The 16,268-nt window shown below is 36.0% G+C and overlaps 1 protein-coding gene across 10 annotated transcripts in view; it reads right to left on the reverse strand.

The window, feature by feature from the left end:
• DLG2 (discs large MAGUK scaffold protein 2) overlaps positions 1-16,268 on the reverse strand; it is a 2,041,348-nt gene that overhangs the window by 1,741,632 nt on the left and 283,448 nt on the right. For all 10 annotated transcript variants that reach the window (XM_079928919.1, XM_079928924.1, XM_079928927.1 and 7 more), the window contains one exon: positions 10,716-10,861. In XM_079928919.1, coding sequence (XP_079785045.1) covers positions 10,716-10,861 — 146 coding nt within the window. The remainder of the gene's footprint in view (positions 1-10,715; positions 10,862-16,268) is intronic.

Below are 16,268 nucleotides of genomic sequence, written 5' to 3' on the forward strand. Positions count from 1 at the left end.
AGCCCATTAAAGAAGAGCAATGAGACTTATTTCAGAAGCATTTTGATTGGAGTTAGTGTGCATTCATGTTCTTATATTTTGGGTATAACTGGCCAATATTTAAATCATCATAGACTGACGACTTCCCAAACAAGGGATTTTAAGATGTATAGAATAGAGTTAAAAGAAACCCTAAATTGCACATGGAGAAACCCAGATTACATTAAATATATTTTGCCTATCCTCATTTTATGTTGAAAAATAAATAAGCTATTAACCACGTGAATTTTTTTCTCATCATTCTTCCTTATATTGCTGGTATCTGTTCATAAACCAATTAAAAGTCTTGAATTATATGGATTCAATCAAGTAATCTTTTAGATAACCACTGAGTTAATAGCCTAAAGGATTTTTTTAATGAGTTTTCTAGCTGACATATTTGTTGAAAGGATACTAATCATAAACCAGTCATTACATGTATATATCAATTCATGGAAAATCTTTATCCCTAAGAAAATCTACATATAGCAAGATCACGTAAATTGAATCATTTGAATATACAAAAAGCCCATAATAGTAGACAACAAAGAGATATACAATAGAAAAATGAGAAAAGAATATGAATAAATTCACAGAAGAGCAGATTAAAATACCCAACAAACATATGAAACTGCGCAAATTCACTAATAGTCTGGAAACAGGAAATTAAGTTAAAAATGAAGCATCACTAAGCTTATTAAACTGGCAAAAATTAAGAAGAGCAGTAACACCTATTGCTGAGATAGATATGAGATAAAATTGTACTGACATGCAGTGTCAGCAGAAATGTGAAAGGTGAAATCAGTCTGGCAACACTTATTTAAATTAAAAAATTGCATACCCTGGAAGCCAGTAATACCACCCCTGAGAATCTATCCTATAGATATAAAAAGCATCAGTAAGTTTGAATGAACATGTAATCATTAGATTGCAGCACTATTCATAGTGGCAGAAAACTGGAAACAGTAAATTCCCATTAAGAGGGGAATGACTGAAATAATTATGGTAGACTCAATATGAAATTATTCATCCATGAGAAGAATGAACTAAAGCTATACCAGACAACTTGAAGAAACATTCAAATAATATGAACATTTTTTGAGAAACAATTACTGTGCAAAATTCTGTGTGTATATGTGTGTGCATGCTCCAGTATGGAGATATATATATATATATATATATATATATATATATATATATATATAAATATATATATATACACACACACATATATATATATACACACACACACATATATATATATCCATCTCCAATATACATGTATATAGTTTATATATGAATGCACATTATATGAGTGAAGAAAGATTAAACACATCAATCTTTGTACCTTGTGCGTGAGGAGGGTAGAGCTAATGCAGCATAGGAAGGAAACAAGTTAAAAGAAGAGATATGCAAAAATGAAAGTTTTAAAAAAAGAACTTCGTTTAGAATAAAAAGCATATATTTGATAATTTATACAAAATGAGGTATATGTCTGGGACTATGCATCTAGAAATTTACTAAAAATAATTTTTAAAAATTCAAAAAGAGAAAATATCAAAGCAATAAGAGGCTACAAAAAATATAGGAGAATAGTTAACTAACTAACCCTGGAATGAGGAAGCACAAAGCAAAAAGAATTTTTTTAAAAAGGTGGTAAATTGTATCACATACAAATTTTAAATATTTTGAATGTCAAAAAGCACTATAAGCAAAATTAACAGTAATCCACAAACTAAAAATATTGCAACAGTTTTGCAAAACTAAAAGAATTCTAACACCACTTAGAAAAATGGACAAAGCATTTGAATAAATCACAAAAGAAATATAAATAGCCAATAATCATAAGAAAGTACAGTTCAGTCTCAATAATAAATAAATAATTTCAACCTAAAGCATTAAGTAACAAATTTTATTTATTAATATGACAAAATACTTTAAATAATTAATGCTACTAAGGGTATTGGTAGATATGCCTTTTCAAACACTGTTGGTAACACCTTTCCACAAAGCACTTTGACAATTTGTCACAAGAGTCCTAAAAATGTCAATATCCTTGGCCTCAGTAGTTTCATTTATAAAATCAACCCTAATGAAATAATTGGAAAAAGCACAAGGGTTTATATACATGGATGGCCATTACACATTGCTCAGAGCAGAAAACTGGAGATAGCCTCAATTCTGAATGGAGAGCTGCTCAAGTAAGTTCCAAACGGTAAAATATAATATAGCCATTAAAATATTTTCAAAAAAATATTTAATGACATGATATGGGTAAATACTATTAGTACAGCATTCAATTTATAAGTCATAAAAACACCCTACATGCTGTTGTCCCAATTTTATGTACATATATTTGCACAGGAAAAAAAGACTGAAGAAGTCAAAATAATTACTTCTAGGTATTGAAATTAAGATGTTTTAATGCTTTTAAGTATTTTATAAATGTCACATAGTTGGCATCTATGAATTAACACATTATTGTCACTGTTAACTTTTTCTTCAAGGAATCAAGGTAATCATTAGACTCAGATTCCAAATCAATTCTGAGCAGGATGGAAAGTACATCAGAGGCCTCAATCTTAACAAATCAAAGATCCGGCAATCAAAGTGCCAATGATTAGCACTAGGATTCCATGTACCTTCCAAATCAGCTACACAACCCCAAATTTGACAGACTGTGTGTGTGTGTTACATGCACACACACTACTACCTGCCTTCAAAGTACTGACTGCCACTTAAAAACATCATTGATCAGCCCCTGCCTCTACATTAACCTCAGCTATGAAAGTAAGACATACCTCAAATTCCCTTACTCCTTCGTAACTGTTACCCAACAGTAGTCTCCAAACTTTTGATTCCACAATCCTATGTGTAAAAAACGATTTGAGCGTACAATTCTAATAGCTTTATTAATTTTTTTTGAATTTTATTTTATTTATTTTTTATAGAGCAGGTTCTTGTTAGTTATCTATTTTATACATATTAGTGTATATATGTCAATCCCAATCTCCCAGTTCAAAACACCACCACCACTACCTCCAGCCACTTTCCCCCCTTGGTGTCCATGTTTGTTCTCTACATCTGTATCTCAATTTCTACCCTGCAAACCGGTTCATCTGTATGATTTTTCTAGGTTCCACATAGATGCATTAATATATCATATTTATTTTTCTCTTTCTGACTTACTTCACTCCATATGACAGTCTCTAGATCCATCCATCCATTGAAAAAGACCCAATTTCATTCCTTTTTATGACTGAGCAATATCCCATTGTATATATGTACCACATTTTCTTTATTCATTTGTCTGTTGATGGGCATGGAGGTTGCTTCCATGACCTGGCTATTGTAAATAGTGCTGCAATGAACATTGGGGTGCATGTGTCTTTTTGAATTATAGTTTTCTCTGGGTATATGCCCAGTTGTGGGATTGCTGGGTCATATGGTAATTCTATTTTTAGTTTTTTAAGGAACCTCCATACTGTTCTCCATAGTGGCTGTATCAATTTACATTCCCAGCAACAGTGCAAGAAGGTTCCCTTTTCTTCACACCCTCTCCAGCATTTGTTGTTTGTAGACTTGGTGATGATGCCCGTTCTAACTGGTGTGAGGTGATACCTCACTGCAGTTTTGATATGCACTTCTCTAATAATTAGTGTTACTGAGCAGTTTTTCATATGCTTCTTGACCATCTGTATATCTTCTTTGGAGAAATGTCTATTTAGATCTTCTGCCCACTTTTGGATTGGGTGGTTTGTTTTTTTGATATTGAGCTGCATGAGCCACTTGTAAATTCTGGAGATTAATCCTTTGTCCGTTGATTCGTTTGCAAATATTTTCTCCCATTCTGCGGATTGGCTTTTCATCTTGGTTGTAGTTTCCTTTGCTGTGCAAAAGCTTTTAACTTTCATTAGGCCCCATTTGTTTATTTTTGTTTTTATTTCCATTACTCTAGGAGGTGGATAAAAAAGATCTTAGTGTGATTTATGTCAGAGTGTTCTTCCTGTGTATTCCTCTAAGAGATTTATAGTGTCTGGGCTTACATTTAGGTATCTAATCCATTTTGACTTTATATTTGTGTATGGTTTAGGGAGTGTTCTAATTTCATTCTTTTGCATGTAGCTGTACAGTTTTCCCAGCAACACTTATTGAAGAGACTGTCTCTTTTCCATTGTATATCCTTGCCTCCTTCGTCATAGATTAGTTGACCATAGGTGTATGGGTTTATCTCTGGGATTTCTAACCTGTTCCATTGATCTATATTTCTGTTTTTGTGCCAGTACCATATTGTCTTGAATACTGTAGCTTTGTAGTATAGTCTGAAGTCACGGAGTCTGATTCCTCCTGCTCCGTTTTATTCCCTCAAGACTGCTTTGGCTATTCAGGGTCTTTTGTGTCTCCATACAAATTTTAAGATTTTTTGTTCTAGTTCTGTTAAAAATGCCATTGGTAATTTGATAGGGATTGCATTGAATCTGTAGATTGCTTTGGGTACTACAGTCATTTTCACAATATTGATTCCTCCAATCCAAGAACACGGTATATCTCTCCATCTGTTTGTATCATCTTTAATTTCTTTCATCAGTGTCTTTTGCATACAGGTCTTTTGTCTCCCTAGGTAGGACTATTCCTAGGTATTTTATTCTTTTTGTTGAAATGGTAAATGGGAGTGTTTCCTGAATTTCTCTTTCAGATTTTTCATCATTAGTGTATAGGAATGCACGAGATTTCTCTGCATTAGTTTTGTATCCTGCAACTTTAACAAATTCATTGATTAGCTCTAGTAGTTTTCTGGTGGCATCTTTTGCATTCTCTATGAATAGTATCATGTCATCTGCAAAACAGTGATAGTTTCACTTCTTCTTTTCAAATTTGTATATCTTGTATTTCTTTTTCTTCTCTGATTGCTGCGGCAACGACTTCCAAAACTATGTTGAATAACAGTGGTAAGAGTGGACATCCTTGTCGTGTACCTGATCTTAGAGAAAATGCATTCAGTTGTTCACCATTGAGAATGATGTTGGCTGTGGGTTTCTCATATAGGGCCTTTATTATGTTGAGATAGGTTCCCTCTATGCCCACTTTCTGGAGAGTTTTTATCATAAATGGGTGTGGAATTTTGTCAAAAGCTTTTTCTGCATCTATTGAGATGGTCATATGATTTTTCTTCTTCAATTTGTTAATATGATGTATCACATTGATTGATTTGCATATACTGAAGAATGCTTGCATCCCTGGGATAAATCCCACTTGATCATGGTGTATGATTCTTTTAATGTGTTCTTGGATTCTGTTTGCTAGTATTTTGCTGCGGATTTTTGAATCTATATTCATGAGTGATATAGGTCTGTAATTGTCTTTTTTTGTAGTATCTTTGTCTTGTTTTGGTATCAGTGTGATGGTGGCCTCATAGAACGAGCTTGGGAGTGTTCCTTCCTGTGCAATTTTTTGGAAGGGTGTGAGAAGGATCGGTGTTAGTTATGCTCTAAATGTTTGATAGAATTCACCTGTGAAGCCATCTGGTCCTGGACTTTTCTTTGTTGGAAGAGTTTTAATTACAGTTTCAATTTCATTACTTGTGATTGGTCTGTTTATATTTTCTATTTCTTCCTGGTTCAGTCTTGGAAGGTTATACCTTTCTAAGAATTTGTCCATTTCTTGCAGATTGTCCATTTTATTAGCATAGAGTTGCTTGTAGTAGTCTCAGGATGCTTTGTATTTCTGTGCTGTCTGTTGTAACATCTCCTTTTTCATTTCTAATTTTATTGACTTGAGTCCTCTCCCTCTTTTTCTTGATGAGTCTGGCTAGTGGTTTATCAATTTTGTTTATCTTCTCAAAGAACCAGCTTTTAGTTTTATCGATCTTTGTTATTGTTTTCTTTGTTTCTATTTCATTTATTTCTGCTCTGTTCTTTACGATTTTTCTCCTACTAACTTTGGGTTTTGTTTGTTCTTCTTTCTCTAGTTCCTTTAGGTGTAAAGTCAGATTGTTTATTTGAGATTTTTCTTGCTTCTTGAGGTAGGGTTGTACTGCTAAAAACTTCCCTCTTAGAACTGCTTTTGCTGCATCCCACAGGTTTTGGATCATTGTGTTTTCATTGTCATTTGTCTCTAGGTATTCTTTGATTTCCTCTTTGATTTCTTCAGTGATCTCATTTTTTTTTTTTTTTTTTTTTTTTTGCGGTACACAGCCCTCTCACTGTTGTGGCCTCTCCCGTTGTGGAACACAGGCTCCCGACACACAGGCTCAGCAGCCATGGTCATATGCATGCTCCGCTGCATATGGGATCTTCCCGGACCAGGGCACGAACCCGTGTCCCCAGCATCGGCAGGTGGACTCTCAACCACTGTGCCACCAGGGAAGCCCTTCAGTGATCTCTTATTTAGTAACGTGTTGTTCAGCCTCCATGTGTTTGTGTTTTTTACGTATTTTTCCCTGTAATTGATTTTTAATCTCATAGTATTGTGGTCAGAAAAGATGCTTGATATGATTTCAATTTTCTTAAATTTACTGAGGTTTGATTTCTGATCCAAAATGTGATCTACCCTGGAGAATGTTCCGTGCACACTTGAGAAGAAAGTGTAATCTGCTGCTTTTGGATGGAATGTCCTATAAATATAAATTAAATCTATCTGGTCTATTGTGTCATTTAAAGCTTGTGTTTCCTTATTAATTTACTGTTTGGATGATCTGTCCATTGGTGTAATTGAGGTGTTAAATTCCCCACTATTACTGTGTTATTGTCGATTTCCTCTTTCAGAGCCGTTAGCAGTTGCCTTATGTATTGGGGTGCTCCTATGTTGGGTGCCTATATATTTATAATTGTTATATCTTCTTCTTGGATTGATCCCTTGATCATTATGTAGTGTCCTTCCTTGTCTCTTGTATCATTATTTTAAAGTCTATTTTATCTGATATGAGTATTGGTACTGCAGCTTTCTTTTGATTTCCATTTGCATGGAATATCTTTGTCCATCCCCTCACTTTCAGTCTGTATGTGGCCCTAGGTCTGAAGTTGGTCTCTTGTAGACAGCATATGTATGGGTCTTGTTTTGGTATCTATTCAGCAAGCCTGTGTCTTTTGGTTGGAGCATTTGATCCATTCACGTTTAAGGTAATTATCGATATGTATGCTCCTATTACCATTTTTTTAAATTGTTTTGGGTTTGTTTTTGTAGGTCCTTTTCTTCTCTTGTGTTTCCCACTTAGAGAAGTTCCTGTAGCATTTGTTGTAGAGCTGGTTTGGTGGTGCTGAATTCTCTTAGTTTTTCCTTGTCTGTAAAGCTTTAGATTTCTCCATCGAATCTGAATGAGATCCTTGCCCGGTAGAGTAATCTTGGTTGTAGGTTTTTCTCTTTCATCACTTTGAAAATGTCATGCCACTCCCTTCTGGCTTGTAGAGTTTCTGCTGAGAAATCAGCTGTTAACCTTATGGGAGTTCCCTTACGTTATTTGTCATTTTTCCCTTGCTGCTTTCAATACTTTTTCTTTGCCTTTAATTTTTGCCAGAGTGATTGCTGTGTGTCTAAGCGTGTTTCTCCTTGGGTTTATCCTGTATGGGACTCTCTGCGCTTCCTGGACTTGGTTGGCTATTTCCTTTCCCATGTTACTGAAGTTTTCAACTCTAATCTCTTTAAATATTTTCTCCGGTTCTTTCTCTTTCTCTTCTCCTTCTGGGACCCCTATAATGCAAATGTTGTTGTGTTTAATGTTGTCCCAGAGGTCTCTCAGACTGTCTTCATTTCTTTTCATTCTTTATTCTGTTCCGTGGCAGTGTATTCCACCATTCTGTCTTCCAAGTCACTTATCCGTTCTTCTGCCTCAGTTATTCTGCTACTGATTCCTTCTAGTGTATTTTTCATTTCAGTTAATCTTTGTTCATCTCTGTTTGTTTGTTCTTTAATTCTTCTAGGTCTTTGCTAAACATTTATTGCATCTTCTCGATGTTTGCCTCCATTCATTTTCTGAGGTCCTGGATCATCTTCACTGTCATTATTCTGAATTCTTTTTCTGGAATGTTGCCTATCTCCACTTCATTTAGTTGTTTTTCTGGGTTTTTGTCATGTTCCTTCATGTGGGACATAGCCCTCTGCCTTTTCATCTCATCTATCTTTCTGTGAATGTGGTTTTTGGTCCACAGGCTGCAGGACTGTAGTTCTTCTTGCTTCTGCTGTCTGCCCTCTGGTGGATGAGGCTATGTAAGAGGCTTGTGCCAGTTTCCTGATGGGAGGGATTGGTGGTGGGTAGAGCTGGCTGTTGCTCTGGTGGGCAGAGCTCAGTAAAAACTTTAATCCACTTGTGTGCTAATGGGTAGGGCTGGGTTCCCTCCCTGTTGGTTGTTTGGCCTGAGGTGACCCAACACTGGATCCCACCCGGGCTCTTTGGTGGGGTTAATGGCGGACTCTGGGATGGCTCACACCAAGGAGTACTCCCCAGAACTTCTACTGCCAGTGTCCTCGTCCTCACTGTGTGACACAGCCACCCCCTGACTCTGCAGGAGACCCTCCAACCCTAGCAGGTAGGTTGGTTCACTCTCCTATGGGGTCACTGCTCCTACCCTTGGGTCTCAATGCACACACTACTTTGTGTGTGCCATCCAACAGTGAAGTCTCTGTTTCCCCCAGTCCTGTCAAAGTCTGTCTCATTGTGGCTTCTCCTTTTTCTTGAGATATGGGGTATCTATTTCAGTGAGTTCCAGTGTCTTCCTGTTGATGATTGTTCAGCAGTTAGGTGTGATTCCAGTGCTCTCGCAAGAGGGAGTAAGGGCTCTTCCTTCTACTCCACCATCTTGCAAGATGTCTCTCTAATAGCCTCATATTTATTTTTAAATATACATGTATTACTGTTATATGTTATAAATAATTAAATATATGTTATAAATTACCTAAATATAAAAGATTACAAAAAATGTGATAAAAAGCAATATAAATGGGAGTTCTATTATTTTGTTCCTATACCCCAATGAATCGTTTTATTTGCCCCAGTATATATGGCTCTTCTACAGACATCACAGCCTTAGACCATACCCTCCAATCCCACTATCCTTCTCCTTCCCCCACTGCATCAGAAGCATGTTCTGAAATTCAAGAATGCCTTATTTTGTGTTGGTCAAAAAGTGCCTTCAGTTTTTAAGTAAAAATAAAAGACATATTTTTCATTTTTATCAAGAACTTTATTGAATAATGTATTCAACCTTTTGTTCCACTACCTTCTGCCATTTTTCAGGCAACTTCATAATTCCATCTTCCCAAAACTTTTTATCTTTTTCAGCAAAGAAGTGTTCCAGGTGCCTTTTACAGTTTTCCAGAAATCTGAAATTTTTTCCAATAAGAGAATTTTGTAAAGACCGAAATAAATGGAAATTTGAAGGTGCAATGTGTGGTGAATATGGCCGATGAATCAGAACTTCCTAGCCAAGCTGTAAGTTTTTACTTGGTCATCAAAGAAACATGCTGTCTTGCATTACCCTGATGGAAGACTATGTGTTTTCTGTTGACTAATTTCAGACACTTTTCACTGAGCGCTGCTATCAGTTGGTCTAATTGGGAGCAGTACTTGTTGGAATTAATCGTTTGGTTTTCTGGAAGGAGCTCATAGTAGAGGACTCCCTTCCAATCCCACCATATACACAACATCACCTGCTTTAGATGAAGACCAGCCTTTGGTGTGGTTGGTGGTGGTTCATTTTGCTTGCTACACGATCTCTTCCATTCCACATTATTGTACAGTATCCACTTTTCATTGCCCATCACAAGTTGTTTTAAAAACAGAACATTTTCATTACGTTTAAGTAGAGAATAAGTGAAGAGGTTTTTTTCCCTTAATTTATGTGGAACCCAAACATCAAAGCGATGAACATAACCAAGCTGGTACAAAATAATTTTCTACACTTGATTTGGATATTTTGAGTACGTTGGCTATCTCCTGTGTAGTATAACATTGATTGGTCTCAATTTGATCGCTATCAACTACAACTGGTCTACCTGACTGTGGAGCATCATCCAGCGAGAAATATCCAGCACAAAATTTTCAAACTACTTTTGCCATATTTGATCAGTCACAGCCCCTTATCCATACACTGCACAAATGTTTTTTTGCATTTCAGTTGCATTTTTACCTTTCTTGAAATAATAAAGCATAATATGCCAAAAATGTTGCTTTTTTTCTTCCATATTGAATATTAAAATGGCTAAACAAAAATTCACCAATTTTGATAAGTCTTTTTTATAATGCACACTGATATGACAGCTGTCACATACAATCTAACAAAATTGTTTCGAATGAAGTTAAAGACACATAAGTGCTACTAGAGTCATCTTACAGAAAAAACCGAATGAAACTTTTGGCCCACCCAATACTTGAGTCAGCTCAAACTATGACAATACTCATAACAGAACTCACTTATATAATATGAAGAATCATGTCCTTCCTATGCCTATTTTATCTTTTGGCAAAATCTGGATTTTCAACTGTAAATATTATATACAGCATGGTATGTAATACTGGTATGCAATATTGGCAGTATGGTATGTATATAAGTTTTTGTTATTATTGTTCACATTTGTTGAAAATGATTACTACTACTGCAACAACTACCACTACTAACAACTACTACTTCTTTACTGGTATAAATAATTTTGGTATTTACTGGTATAAATAAATATTTAGTACTTTAAAAGTTTCAGTAATATACCTCTACAGACTTTTGAAGGTTATCATGGCATGGAGCAAGAAGGGATGTCTTCTCCCATTTCTGTGCAACTTGATTGGCTTCTTCTATCTTCTGCTCACAACTTTTTTGAGAATTTAGCAATGTCATCTCATAAAATTCTTGAATATCTGTAAAGAAATGCAAGAGAAAAATCAAAATGTCATATATCACCTCACATATAGCTTCTCCACGTACATGTATATGGAAAATTTTACTGATTAAAAAAACTACATAAATATGTATTCAAAGAAAAACAAAAATAGAGGAAATCCTAAAAATTTGCATTTTTACCTGCATTAAAATTCTTATAGCAACTTTATTCAGAACTGCAAAAATTGGAAGAAATCAAAATATCCTTCAATTAGTGAATGGATAAACAAACTGTAGTAAATTCATTGAATGGAATACTATTCAGCAATAAGAATGAATGAGTTATCAAACCATGTAAAAACATGGATGAATCTTAAATATATATTGCTAAGTTTAAAAATGCCAGGCATGTAGCTGGGCTACATAGCGTATGATTACATTTATATAATGTTTGGAAAAAGCAAAACTAAAGAGACAATAAAATGGTCAGTGATTTCTAGAGGCTCTGGGAGAGGAGAGGAGGGTTGAATAGGTAAAGCACAGGGTGATGAAAACTTTCTGTAATAATACTGTAATGGTGGGCACCTAACAAGAAGCATTTGTCAAAACCCAAAGAATTTTACAGCACAAAGAGTAAACCAAATGCATGCAAATTTAAAAAATCATTTAGGAGGTCAGGGAATCCCAAGATGTGCAGACTGTGACAAAAGAATCTAACTATATTACAAATGAATGAAATAACCTCACTGAAGGCAGTAGGAGAAAAAGTTGATAACCTAAAAATGAGTAGAGACTGTAAAACCAAAGACAAAGAAACTACAAAAAAGCATTCTAGTCTATACTCTAGTTGGTAAATTTGTTTCTCATGGAATCCAAGTCAACAATTTTGAAGCCACTGTACATATATAACTAGAACTGAAAATTAAATAAATGGATGGTAGATAGTGGGAGGCAGGTTTCTCACTGTTGGAGTAGGAAGTTACAAAAAAGAAAGTGGGTGGGGTGTCGTACTAGACTGAGTCATACGATTTTGGATTAGATTTGAAGACAACATTACAGACTCCTGTTTGGCTTAACAGAGATATGAATAGATACATATAGAAATATTTACAAAAATGCATACACACAGGTTAGTATAAATACATATATTCCCTAACTCTGTCTGCTGAAAGGGCCTACAAGTAATGACTTTGTCCTCTATACAGCCTTCTCCACCAAATGGTAGAGGGTAATGAAAAAGTACAGTTGGTATTAGCTTAGAATTGGGGGTATCTACATGAATTCAAAAGTTGTGGAAGGAAGGAAGAGAGGGAGAGAGGGAGGACAGAAGCCCAGAGATGGAAGTCCTCTCTATTTAAGGCTCATAGAGAAGAAACATCATTGAATAAAGTCAAACCTTTTCACACCCAGGACTGCAGAAAACCTACACATTATTGGGAGTATGTTTCTATGTGATTTGACTACTTGACTATTTGATCACAACTGCAAGCACTTTTTATTTTGCACCGTCCTCCCTCAAATGAAAACATTTTGCCACCTCTAAGGATACATTCTAAATAAATTCCTCACATGCTTGAAGGCATACCCATATTGACCTCCCAATTATTTTTTAAATAGTCTATAAATTATTATCAAATTTACAGATGAGTGCTTCTCCAACTCTAACATACAAATGAATCTCAATCACCTGGAGATTTTGTTAAAGTGCAAATTATGACTAAACTCAGGAATGGAACCTGGATCTCTGTATTTCTAACAAGCTCCCAGGTGGTGCCGATGGCTTCTGATCCACCAGCAACACTGGATGTAAGAAACAGCGCCTCTGTGATTAGAACCCAAGGCTTCATACTCTCATTTCAAACATCCCTTACTGAGTTATTACAATCCTCTTTCTCTTCAGAGTGAGGGGTCAGGGGACATCCCAGTAAGAGAAGCAAGTTGACAAGAAAAGAACTCTGCCTGTTGATTGAAAAATAATAATAATAACTACTTAGTGAATATTATTGACTAAATTGATTCAGATTCAATTACCTACAAAGTCAACTAAAAGGAACTATATTTCAGTACTCTGCCTTTAGGACACATTAAAACAGAAAAAAAATCAACTTCCAGGTGATATCTGAGACAGTATCTATTCAGTCCAATCTCTCTCTTTTGTTTTAACCTACATTCCATAAAGATGAGATCTGGCCTTTGTAAAGATGATTCTGCCGCAGCTGGGTCTTCAACTATCAAACAGCATGATCAAGGGAATTCATAGTAAATAGAACTGTCTTTTTAAGCATACCCTTAAAAACTCATATACTCAAAATATTTTATCTTTTTCCAAGCAGAGACAATCCAACATGACATACTTATTTCAGTGATGGTGCTCTTTCTTCAAAAGATCCTTAGAGATCCTCTTTGAGATATGCCTTCCAGCATCCGAGGAACTTATTTTTAATATCCTCAGAAGTGGTGAACCTTGTTTCATTTGAAGGAGATTTGATTATTTTTTTAATACCAAAACTCACTGGACAAACTGTGAATATGGTGAGTGACTGAGAAATGGATTTCCTTTTTTTTTTTTTAACATCTTTATTGGAGTATAATTGCTTTACAATGGTATGTTAGTTTCAGCTTCACAACAAAATGAATCAGTTATATATATACATATGTTCCCATATCTCTTCCTGCTTGCGTCTCCCTCCCTCCCACCCTCCCTATCCCACCCCTCCAGGCGGTCCCAAAGCACCGAGCTGATCTCCCTGTGCTAAGCGGCTGCTTCCCACTAGCTATCTACCTTAGGTTTGGTAGTGTATATATGTCCATGCCTCTTTATCGCTTTGTCACCGTTTACCCTTCCCCCTCCCCATAGCCTCAAGTCCATTCTCTAGTAAGTCTGTGTCTTTATTCCTGTTTCACCCCTAGGTTTTTCATGACATTTTTTTTTCTTAGATTCCATATATATGTGTTAGCATACGGTATTTGTCTCTCTCTTTCTGACTTACTTCACTCTGTATGACAGACTCTAGGTCTATCCACCTCATTACAAATAGCTCAATTTCGTCTCTTTTTATGGCTGAGTAATATTCCATTGTATATATGTGCCACATCTTCTTTATCCATTCATCCAATGATGGACACTTAGGTTGTTTCCATCTCTGGGCTATTGTAAATAGAGCTGCAATGGATTTCCTTTTACACAACTTGAATTAAATTAAGAAAATATGACTTAAATCATGAGATTTTTTTTTTCCTAGTATGACTCACAAATTGCTCTGCAATTATCTACTTAACCACAGTAAAACAAAAAAGTAACCAGAATGCAAGATGTTTAACATATTTATATACTTTCTTATCTATTAGCTCAAAGGCTGGAATAAAAGTGACTGGGGAAAGGCTATTTTTTGCTTCCTCCCATCCCAGCTATCATGTTGCTACACATAGTATTCATGGGAACAATTACAGTCATCTCTCCAGCCTGCCAACCAGAAACCTCTTTGGAGCTTGTTATTGTTGGTTCATTTGTTTTTTTGTGATTCGCAGATATGGCTGTAACTCACCAAAGAATTCACTGAAATGAGCTGAGGATTCTCACCATACAGCCTCAATAAAGAAATGGTAATCTTTGTAAGATGTACCTTCTTTTAAAACATATGTCTTGTGCTTCTTCTAGCATCCCCTTTTCTCTGCAGGATTTCCCATACCACACACCTGATTATGAATTCAGCTAAACAGTATAACACAGTTGAGCTTGCTATATTTAAAGATGTTACAAAGTGCAGTCTTAGTGTTCCATTAGCTTTTCCTGAACATTTGGTTCTATTTGGTAGCTGGATAAATGCTCATATCCAATTTCCTTATGCTGCATCCAGATACCATACTTCTGCAAAATAAAAACTTATCATTGTCTTGGTCCATTTGAGCCCAAGACTACTAGACACTGAAGCATAGTAACAGAATTTCTAATAAAGTCCAATGGAGTAAGTGTCCTATCTTAGTCTGGCAGCCAGTCAAGGTTCTTTAAGTGTATTACCTGGGACTAGAAGAATAAATATGAATATGAGGAGTAGGCTAAAGTTAAATGTGGATGAAAAGAATATACAAGTTAAATTTTACAGCCAAGAAAAGAGAGTGAAAGCAACATCAGTGATAGGTACAAATCAAGTACCAAGTTAGGGAAAAAAGGAGCCCAAACCATAGCAGGGATGAGTGTGAAACCCAGAGTCCAAAGGCATGATCAAACCCAATATATATTGAAGAATTAAGACCACAGAATCAGGAAATGCTTACACACAAAAGATTCAAACAAATTTCCATAATATTCTGATATGATTGAGCTTCTTCTATACCTGGACAAAGCACGGAAGGAAGGAGGGAGGGAGGGAGGGAAGGAGGGAGGGAGGGAAGAGGAAGCAGAGAAAGAAAAGGAGGGAGAAAGGAAAAAAGGGATGAGGGAAGGAAATTTGGTTTCAAAATACTTTCTTCTACTAAAAGGAACCAGGACTTTTTGGTTAAAGACTCGCTCTAGGGCTACAGCAGAGAAACTATAAGATGAACCTGGGACTTGCATCAGAAAGTAAGGAAGTACTGAAAAATCACGGGAACATATCAAAAAGGCATGAAAGCCATCTTGAAGGGGCTCCTACTAACAAAATCTGGAACAATTTGAGCATTAAAGTAAATTAATAATAGTAATAGATTATAACCTATTGAGTAAAATAAAAATCTATGCGTTCATCCTGACATAAAAATAAATGATTAAATGGAAGAGAAGGGAAAGCTCTTCCTTACAGGAGAATGCCAGTTAAAAAATATAGAAGAAATGATGGAATTAGAAAATCATCAATGGACACTGCAACTAGTGGGTAAAATTTTGGTGAGGAACATAATGTTACATAGTCTCAAAGTATCTCCCCACAAATTAGAACAAACTGGCACTGGGAGCCTCCTGTTATCAACCACCAAGATGGATATAGCATCATTTCTGTGTTACTCCTCCCGGAAATGCATAAACTGAATCTAATCACTAGGAAACATCAGATGAAACCAAATTGTAGGACAGTCTACAAAATACCTGATCTGGAATCTTCAAAAATATCCAGGTCAAGAAACTGCAGATTAAAGGGGACTAAAGAGGCATGACAGGGACTTCCCTGGTGGTCCAGTGTTTAAGAATCCGCCTTCCAATGCAGGGGACGTGGGTTCAATCCCTGGTCAGGGAACGAAGATCCCACATGTCACGGGGCAATAATAATAAGCCCACACACCACAACTACTGAGCCTGCACGCCACAACTAGGGAGCCCGTGTGCTGCAACTACTGAGCCTGCACACTCTGGAGCCCATGTCACAACTAGAGAGAAGCCCACGTGCCACAACGAAAGATTCCGCATGCCACAACTAAGACCCAACACAGCCAAATAAATAAATAAACAAAATATAAAAGAAAAAAGAGGCATGA

Source organism: Stenella coeruleoalba, assembly GCF_951394435.1.
Source record: "Stenella coeruleoalba genome assembly, chromosome: 8".
Lineage (NCBI taxonomy): Eukaryota > Metazoa > Chordata > Mammalia > Artiodactyla > Delphinidae > Stenella > Stenella coeruleoalba.